Consider the following 9984-nt stretch of genomic DNA (forward strand, 5'->3'; position numbering starts at 1 on the left):
CTTACGTCGATCACTTCTTTAGTTATATAAATGTGGAACAACTATTGTGTACACCTGAAACTGATATAATGTATGTTAGCTATATTTTTTAATAAAACATTTTTTAAAAGACACGATTACAATCTTGAATGATAATGACAATGACAACTTATTAAAGATTCTCACGAGCCTCAAACACTCCGAATTTTGAACGCAGACTCCCAAGGGTAAGTGATAGAATGAGGTTACTCTTGATATACTATGACTAAAGTTTTATGTCTATATGTTTATAAGTTTAGTTTTAAACTTTGACTAAAGTTTGAAACTAAAGTTTTATGACTAAAGATGGTTTTAGAAGCACCTTTAAATTAGATGTCAGAAAATCTGGGTTCCTATCTGGGGTATCCCACCAAGCTGTTTAACATTGCAGCAGTTGCTTAATGTCTCTGTCTTGATTTTCTCACCAACAAATAAAAGTTTAATTAAGTCCATCCAAATACTATAAGAGTTCATGCACAATTAATTTGAAAGCTTCTGCAGTGAGGTTGAAATCTACCTTTCCAAACTGATTACCTAAAATCCGTCAGCTCCCACCAGCCTGTCCTGTCCTTGTATGATGGCTTCTGCCCTGTTTCCTTCTGTTGTGATTTCTTCCCTGCTCCTCTCACCTCTCTAGTTCTTAACCATTCAAGACCCAGACCAATGTCTGTCTCCTTGAAGCCTATAAACCACACACATTGGGGGTTTATGTAGAGTGTACGTGAGCTGCTCAAGGACCGAGCATAACTTATTCTTTTGGGTGATGCCCTCAGGACTCCACCCATCATACTTTGCAGAGAGCCCAACATGGAGTAAAAGGAATACTGAGGCTTTCCACTCCCCTTCCTCCCTCAGGACTTCATGGCCTTCACTCCACTCAACCCAAGATCCCAAGATTTCCAAGAAGTGAAGAGACTGAAGACGTTGTCCCAGAAGCTAGCCACTCATTAGGCAGAAGTACCTGCTGCCTGTTTTCCTCACTTTTGTTTTGAACCTACACAGTGGTCTCGAGTTGTTCAGGGGGCATTTGGAATGGGATATGGCCAGAGGTCACTGTCAGCTGGCCTCAGGGTCTCACTGCTAACATACATAGTCCTCAGGAAGGCAACTGAAGAGTCCGAGAAATGAGAATTTAATCTATTTAAAATAATCTTTGAATTTCTCACTACAGACATAAATGTGGTTTCTGCAGTTACAAAAGCAACTGCAACATATGCTAAAATGACAATACATTTAATATTCATATCCACTAATTTTAGAGAATTCTTTTATCTGATTCCATTTCTTGCTTATGTGAAGCAAAACGTGATCTCCTTTTCAGATAAGAAATAGATCCACGAATTCTGGACCAAAGTTCAAAATCAAAATTTAGTACCATCACTCCCAGCCAAATGTCACACTAATGCTTTTGATAAATTTTGTGGAGCTGTAATATTACAGTGCACCTGGGTCCAAGCCACCGATCTAGGAGTTCACAGACTGAAATAAGCGAACATTGGCCCTACCCCATGCCTCACCCAAAAGGAAATAAGAGAGTCTTTTGTAGGTTGCAAGTCCTGGTCTGGTTTATTTATAAAGCAATAAATATTAGAAGCACAAATAAATTGCACGTGTGTAAACAAACTGTACAATGATTGATGAGAGATGAGGGAGGGTGGATTGGAAGACTCCAAGAAGCATAATACTGTCATCTTGAATGTAAGGTAGACTAAGAGAGAAGGCACCTTAGAAGCATTTGCGGTGGACGATGGATGGGCCTGCCTCATCATACTCTTGCTTGCTGATCCACATTTGCTGGAAGGTGGACAGGGAGGCCAGGATGGAGCCCCCAATCCAGACAGAGTACTTACGCTCAGGAGGAGCAATAATCTGTGGAAAGGAAACAAAAACTCCCAGTGAATTCTGAAATTCCCAGAAACAGAGCAAGCTACCTCTTGGGTAGATTCACAGAAACTATATCAGATATTAATTCACTGTAATGTAAGCTACTTCATACCATAAATTTATACAGCTGAGTCAGGTTGTATGTACTTTCCTCTATTTCATTATTTCTATTATCAAAGACTCCACAAAATAGAATTCCCCACTTCTCTGAACTCAAGTATAATGTGGCAACAAGCTAAATACGTGGTGGGGGCTAGCCCAAAAGTTGGGGACTTTTTAAAGATGTGTTTAAAGATTTAGGTTTTTTTTTTTTTTCTCAAAGATTTATTTTTACCCACCGCTTGAAAGCATTTTTAAAGTCTTGGGAAAAGTGCTAGAAAAATCAGAAAACGTGCTAGAAAAAGTGCTAGAGAAGCTAAAAGGTACAGTTTTTAGGAGACAGAAAGCTAAGTGTGAGGGGAAAGGAGTTAGGAATGCAGTTCTGCTTGGAATACCAAGATGTGCCCTGACTCCCCCAGGCACAGAAGTTCTTTACCTTGATCTTCATGGTGCTGGGAGCCAGGGCAGTGATTTCCTTTTGCATGCGATCAGCGATCCCAGGGTACATGGTGGTACCTCCAGATAAGACATTGTTGGCATACAGGTCCTTGCGGATATCAATGTCACACTTCATGATGCTATTATAAGTTGTTTCATGGATGCCAGCAGATTCCATACCTAGGAACAAGATTGAAAAAAAAAAATAAAAATCACAGTGCACTTTAGCCAGGGAGCCGGGATGGAGGGCAGAGAACAGGACTCCTCTGTGTTGGTAAACTGTCACCATTTGTCTCTGAAACATGTGTTCCTCTATAAGAGACACTGCAGGGGATTTGTGGAACAGGTGTCTTTCAAAGTCCTGACAGCCCACAACAGGCTGCCAAGGAATGAACAACTGTGTTTAGCACCTGTTTGGAGGGAACACATGCTGTACCCATCAGATGTATGGAGATACATTGGAAAAGAATATGACACATTTTAAGTTCAATTCATGCAACTTTTACCTATGGACTAAAATAAGATCCTCACAGGCTTCCTCCTGGAAGTCATTCCTTAGGAAAAATGTTTGGTGACATATAAATACCCAGTTATTACTATGAGTACAATTGTTGCATTTAACAATGAGTGACTTAAAAGGAAAGTCCAGCTACTTGGTAGTGGAGCTTATTGGAATAAACTGGCACTCTTGAGTAATCATCCCTTTCCTGCAGACATGGGTTACTACTCTATCTCATCCTTGGTTTTGAGAAGAAATCAGTCTCATCCTTTATAATTTCACTGCAACAGAACAGTCATGGCCATCCCTTTAATCAACCATTAGGCCCTGAGACTGAGCTGTGTGGGACTCCAACCTATGACTTCTTTTAATTCAAGAGCCCCCTTCATCCTTCTTCATTACAGACATTCAGAATGTTCATTACAGACATTCATTACATCCTTCTTCATAACAGATTTTACTCTGGGGCTCCCCCTAACCCAGGATTTCCAGGGAAACGCTGTGCCTGTGCACCAGACCCTGCAACTCACCAATGAAGGAGGGCTGGAAGAGTGTCTCAGGGCAGCGGAAGCGCTCATTGCCGATAGTGATGACTTGGCCATCAGGCAGTTCATAGCTCTTCTCCAGGGAGGAGGAAGAAGCAGCCGTGGCCATCTCATTCTCAAAATCCAGTGCGACATAGCACAGCTTCTCTTTAATGTCACGGACAATTTCACGTTCAGCTACAGAAATAAAGGGTATCACAGTCAAGCTCTGAAGAATGAAGTCAATGTGAGGAGGTAGGTAGGTCTGCTGATGGAGGGGAACAGCAGACACATGCTGTGGCAGATGAGACAGACACACTCACCGGTGGTGACAAAGGAGTAGCCGCGCTCAGTGAGGATCTTCATGAGGTAGTCAGTGAGATCCCGACCAGCTAGATCCAGACGCATGATGGCGTGGGGCAAAGCGTAACCCTCATAGATAGGGACGTTGTGAGTTACACCATCCCCAGAGTCCAGAACAATGCCTGTCAGAGGAAATAGACAAGAAGGAGGTAATCCCCGAGGACACCACGGCTTTTGAGGACCTCACTGCTTTTAGCCACGTCAAAGCCTACTTCCAGTTTTCGCTAAGATCAACTAGCATTGGGCATGACTCCAGATAAAATTAGACCCCTTTCACAAGAAGAATAAAAGTGAGCATAATGGAGGCTAACTATGAAGTCAGCAACAGTTCATCTTTTCGAATATTGTAGAAAAATTCCTCCAGGACACTTTCAAATGATCTTTTATCGGTCATTAGCACATTATGCAAGCATCAGGTGTGTTTTCCTTTCTTCGCCTGTAACTTACACATTTCTCGTTTTTGACTCAGACACTGTAGGGAATGTGGGTTCTCTTTGGTGATGTTTGCCCAGGGGGCTGTGATGGTATGAATACATACCAACGATTCCTACATTCCAGGCTGATACATTGTATGAAGCCTCATCATGTGACATCACGTACTTTCAGCTTTCAGAAATACATGTGATTTGAAACTGGGTACTATGGTTAACCTTTCTCTTAGCACAGACACCTTGCCAGGGAGTGTGAAGGAAGGAATCGTTCTTTTTTCAATTGGGGAGATGGATTCACAGCAAGATCAATGTCTTGGGAATGTGTTTAATAGGTGACTGTCCCGAGCCCAAACATACCTGTGGTACGGCCAGAAGCATATAGGGACAGCACCGCCTGGATGGCCACATACATGGCAGGGACATTGAAGGTCTCAAACATGATTTGGGTCATCTTTTCACGGTTGGCCTTGGGGTTCAGGGGGGCCTCGGTGAGCAGAGTAGGGTGCTCCTCAGGGGCCACGCGGAGCTCATTATAGAAGGTATGGTGCCAGATCTTCTCCATGTCGTCCCAGTTGGTGATGATGCCGTGCTCAATGGGGTACTTGAGAGTCAGGATACCTCGCTTGCTCTGGGCCTCGTCACCTACGTAGGAATCCTTCTGACCCATACCCACCATGACGCCCTATAAGAAGGAAAAGATGAGAAGGTCAAGGTTCCACCATGTCAGGAATATAACTGATGGCTTATACATTCACATTTAACTCCCCAAGTCAAGGAGCATCTTACAGAGAGCAGAAGTAATAAACAATAGGATTTTAGCTCAATCTAGAAATATCACGTAAAATCAATCTAGTACCTTTTCCCCACCCTCCCACCCCCCACCAAGATAACTAGGGTGTGGGTAACGAAGATATTTCACTGCAGTAGAGCCTCGCTTCATTTTAAACATACCATAATGCCTTCATTCAATTATTAAGCTCATCACCCATGTCAACTAGACTATAAATGACTACGTTGTGAAACGACTGAATTAATACATATTGTATTTCTCCTAAGAAAAGATTTTGACATTCATCAAGTGAACATAAAAAGATGGGCTGATATGCCATTATCACCCTGCCGGTGAAATCCAGCCTGCCTAGAGCTATCCTGGGCCCATCACTCACCAGCACTGAGGAATACAGCTCTCCTTCCTGGCAGCCCGTCTGACCAGGCATGTGGCAAAGCCAGAGAACGTGACATTTCTCTTAATAAACAAGGTGGTATGTCACTATCACCATGGCACTTACTGCCTCTGTCACGTCTGGCTTCTAAAAATGCAACAGCCAGGAAGCAGCTAGATTACATATTTTGGGAGCCCTGTAAACTGGCTGTGAACAAGAAGGATGAATGTGGGTTGACTCCTGCCTGGTTGGCTGAGATAAGTCGTATTATTATAAGTTTTGAACAGGACCGAAAAGGGAGGCCAAGGGAAAAACTGAAGTGTACAAAAGATAGAAGAGAAGACGTTGAGGACTAAAAATGCAGGTCAGAGATGGAAGAGAGAGCTGCTGCCTTTTCATATCAGAGAATTGGACCCTTGGAGAGTTTTGTCTTGGAAGTGGACAGGAAAATGACCATTTCACACCCTCCATAGGTGGAGGGTGTGAGAACTGCTTGTCTTGGCTTGGATTTGAGATACCCATCCTTTTCTTATATGACCTATAGAGTACGAAACAGGAGGGGCAGGTGAGACATTTCCTAGATTGCTGGGCGGCAGAGGTGGCAGGAAAGGGTTTGGAGCGGGGCCAGGGGCTGCTCCCGGTGAGAGCAGGCCAGGCGGGGAGGCATGTGTACCTGGTGGCGCGGGCGGCCCACGATGGATGGGAAGACCGCGCGGGGCGCGTCATCGCCCGCGAAGCCGGCCTTCACCAGCCCAGAGCCGTTGTCGCACACCAGGGCGGTGGTCTCCTCGTCGTCGCACATCTTGGCACAGCGTCAGCGGGATCTGCAGGGTGAAGAGAGTGGGAAGCCCCACGCTCAGCGCCTGCGGAGCTGGCCTTCTCCGCGCCCCGGGAGGAGTCAGAGCAGAGGGGGTTGGGGGCGCGCCTGCCACCTCCCTTCCCCCCGCGGCAGAAAAAGGAGGCTAGGAGGAAGCGGCGGGGAGTGGGGGTGTGGGTGCGCAGAGAAAGACAGAGGAACCAGCAAGGCTGCTTGGCCAGGAGGCTCACCCCAGGTGCAGGGAGGGACAGTCACCTCTTACCAGGTCCCCAGCCCTTTACATGTTCGCCTTTTCACAAACTGCGAACCCACTTCGGCCCCATCCTCACCCCCATCCACGCCCACGAGATCAGGGACCCTTCAATACCCCCCGGGAGACTGCACGGCTCCCCTTCCGTGCGCCCCTCTCTTGGAACGACTCAGGACAAAAGAAGTTAGAACCTAATCGAAAAGTTTGGTCTTGAAAAAATGAAAACGCCGGAGCGGCCGGAGCGCGGGGCGCTGGCTCGGGGCGGGCTGGGCGGCGGTCCGGGTGCGGGGCGGGGAGGGCGGGGAGGGCGGGCGCAGGTGACTCACGTTCGCGGGGTCGGGCTCGGCTCGGCTCGGGCGGCGGCAGGCGCTGGGTGCTCGGCGCCGGGCGCGCTGCTTTATAGCACGCTGATGGACGGGGTCAGTTGGAGCGGCCGGGGGCAGGGGTGGGGGGCCCGGTCGGGCCACCTTGCCTTATTTGGTCGCCTTCACACCACTAAGGAGCGCCGAGGCCATTCATGGAGCCAAGGGCTGGGAAGAGGATCAGACAAGGGGGCCTCAGACCATGTAAGGAAGGGGAGGGGGCAACCAGGGGGATGGCCAAATAGGGAGCTAGGGAGGGGCGGGCGGTGAAAGGTAGGGGGCAGGGGAAGACTAAGTGACGCCAGCCCACCCTTCCCCCTTCCTGGGTTGGGGTTCTCCCTGGGTGTGCAGTGGCCGGTTTCTCCGCAGCCGGCCAGACGAAGAGACAATACACCACATACAAGCGGGAAGACTTGGCACCCTGCCCTCTGCTGAGGGGTCCCGACAGCTGGGGCAGGGCATCAGAGGAAGGACAGCAGCTTCTCATCTTCCAGGACTGGGAGCTGAAGGAGCAGAGCCCTGGTCGTCCTCATGGGCCCGAAGGACACCACAGCAGCACATTTGAGTGACCAAGAAAATGAGCACCTAGGACAGGGCACCCTTCTTGTCTAGTTCCCACCAACCCGGATGACTTTATTCAGGGAGCTGGGCTTTTCTCCTCTAGGGCCAAAAGCTGAGATTAACCCGGCCACCTTAGTCTCCAACCCATGCATGGCTCAGGCAGAGTCTGGCCAGGGAAAACGCTAAGGAGAGCTTCTGTGAGAGCTTGGTCAAGTCCCGCTAGAGAAGGGGTCAGATTTATCCCAGCCTGGATATCAGGTAGCTCTCCTCCATGCTTGGAAGGTTTCACTCAAACTGAGACTCTGGTCTTTAATCCACAAAATGATCCCTGCTGCCAAAGTGAACGAAGAAACAAATGCCAAAAGTAGCTTGAACTCTTGCTGGTGGATAAACAACTGAGGGCAAAGGCCTTCATTCCAGTAGGAGCAAATATTCTTGTCAAGAAGATACCAGCAACTTCAACCATATGAACATATCGTAGGAACTAGCAGTATCATTATAACCTGGAATGAGTTAGAAAAGCAGAGTTCCAGGCCCCACCCTGGAACTAATGAATAAGAATCTCTTAGCCAGAGGCCCAGTTGATTAGTATGTACATTAAAGAAGCATTGGTACAAATAACGGATACTAGCTTCTCCTTGGAAATAGATTTTGAAGGATCTTGGGACATTGGAGAAAGGAACGGAAAGATGACATGAAGCAAGGAGCAAGGAAAGGATCAGAGAGACGTGAGAAGGACACAGATGGCTCGTTTGCCCTGGGGTGCCCTGTATTCTCAGTTCTTGACTGGCACTTTGATTTTTAATGCTTGTGTTTTTTCTCCCTTTCACACACACCAGTTAAAAATAGAAAACTGGGCACAGGCATCCATCTGTAGAGTGGTCTTGGATTGATATGCTAAGGAGGCCTGTTGATTAGATACTTGTCCTGACTGGACTGGAGAATGTGGGCCCTCCCTGCTGAGCTCCCCAACCATGTTTGGGTTAGTCTGGAGAAGAAACTGGGGGGGCAGTTGGGCAATGGAGCCAGGTGAGGGGCCTGGCTGGGATCTCTCCCTGTTTCACAGTTGACCTTTTACAGCGAAAACGCCCATGCACAGAGCAGAGCTGCCTCAGCTCAGGCAGAAGCAGAAGAACCAAGAAAAAGGAGAAATGGATCTGGTGTCACAGGCTCTGGGTTCAAATGCGCCCTCTATCACTTATTATACATTTGGTCTTGGGCAAGTTGCTTCACTTTCCTGAGCCCCATTTTTACCTCTGAAAAGGGACACAATAACTCTTTGCTGGCTGGGGTTATTAATTATTGTAATCATCAGTGACAAGTGAAAAAAACACAGAGAAGATCAAAGCAAATTCTACCTATTACAATGCAGGCATAGTGATCCTTTTGGAGGCAGCCAAAGCTCGTGCTCTCTTTTGAATTGGGTCAATTTCATTTATTTATTGATTCAGCAAATATTTATGGGACAAGAACTGTGCTAGTCATAGGGATACAGTGATAAATAAGACAGAGCCAGACTCAGACTGCCGGGCAATTATACAAAAGTCAGAGACAGTTATAGTACATGCTGGGAAGGAAAAGAGGGAACCACTGGGACAGTCACGAAAAGAGAGATCCCTGAGGGAGTATCATGTCATTGTGTTTAGAGTAGAGTAGGACTGAAGTTCATGAACATTTGCGTGAAAGACAGTTTCTATTTGGGAGAGGCTGATGGCAGATTCCCACATTCACTGCCATATGTGCAAAGGGAAACTCCTGGAAAGTCTAGCTTATCACTGAACACCATGGTTATTGACCTAAATCCTTCGCAAATACTTCCCTGGCTCAGGAGGGCAACTCAGCCCACCCACCTCCGGGTGAATCCGCCCTGGAGGGAGTGGGAAGGTTAGTGGAGCACTGAGACCAGTTTCATGAAACAATCTCCAGCCTTAAAATGTTTTTAAAACCCTTTCATTATTTTCCACTTAGAACAAAATGTACTTTTGTATGCATTATATTTATGCTAAGAGATAACACTTTTTTCCCTTTAAAGATCTGCGATGGTTTGATATTAGTTCATTGTAGTACTGTTCAATTTCCATATTTTAAAATTCCGAACACCGTTTCATATATTTTAAAATATGTCAGTGCGAAAATAAGATTCAACGACTGATTTTCATTTGACACAATTTTTCAGGGATCCATTTAATATAGAAATTGAGACCGGCTTTTGTCATGCCTATTTAAGTATATAAAAATGACTTTAACCTCTGTGGCGGATACATTTTTTAAAAAAATGTAAACTATACATAACGTAAAATTTATCATCTTAACCACTGAAAATTGTACCTCTCATTCCCATTATTGTGCAACCAATCAATCCCATTCCCTTTTTTTTGATGCGAACTGTGACTAAACTTATTTCAAAATCAAACTGTCCTGCAGTTTGAGAAAGACCGATGTGTATACTGGCAGAGAGAGGATTCAAATCCAGGCGCCTGACTGTGCGCCCTCTTCCTCACCCCCTCCACCCCACCCCCACCCCCACCCCAGTGCCCTTCAATCCCCTGGGACTGCTGTCCTCAGAGTGGAATCC

At 46.4% G+C, this 9984-nt stretch overlaps 1 protein-coding gene across 6 annotated transcripts; it reads right to left on the reverse strand.

Annotated features, from left to right (window-relative positions):
- Positions 1-1135: 1135 nt before the first annotated feature.
- ACTC1 (actin alpha cardiac muscle 1) lies at positions 1136-8200 on the reverse strand. 6 transcript variants are annotated; one of them, XM_081047772.1, is made up of 8 exons: positions 7472-8200; positions 6813-7016; positions 6093-6243; positions 4614-4938; positions 3786-3947; positions 3469-3660; positions 2438-2619; positions 1136-1887 (listed from the first exon to the last, which is right to left on the reverse strand). In XM_081047772.1, exons 3-8 carry the CDS (start codon positions 6219-6221, stop codon positions 1744-1746), a joined length of 1134 nt encoding a protein of 377 aa, XP_080903898.1. In that variant the 5' UTR covers positions 6222-6243; positions 6813-7016; positions 7472-8200; the 3' UTR covers positions 1136-1743. The 6 variants fall into 6 exon arrangements, with proteins under 6 accessions (XP_080903898.1, XP_080903897.1, XP_080903900.1 ...); XM_081047771.1 differs by lacking the exon at positions 7472-8200 and adding an exon at positions 7250-7458; XM_081047774.1 differs by lacking the exons at positions 6813-7016; positions 7472-8200 and adding an exon at positions 6678-6754.
- Positions 8201-9984: the final 1784 nt, after the last annotated feature.

The sequence above is a fragment of the Rhinolophus hipposideros genome (genome assembly GCF_964194185.1).
Source record: "Rhinolophus hipposideros genome assembly, chromosome: 5".
Lineage (NCBI taxonomy): Eukaryota > Metazoa > Chordata > Mammalia > Chiroptera > Rhinolophidae > Rhinolophus > Rhinolophus hipposideros.

Excerpts from the sequence above, each read along its gene's own strand:
- ACTC1 (XM_081047772.1), bottom strand. The coding sequence starts at position 6,221 with ATGTGCGACGACGAGGAGACCACCGCCCTGGTGTGCGACAACGGCTCT. Across the intron at positions 3,948-4,613 it reads TGCTTCTGGCCGTACCACAG|GCATTGTTCTGGACTCTGGG; the intron begins GTATGTTTGGGC and ends TTCCTCTGACAG. Across the intron at positions 1,888-2,437 it reads CCAGCACCATGAAGATCAAG|ATTATTGCTCCTCCTGAGCG; the intron begins GTAAAGAACTTC and ends TCCTTTCCACAG.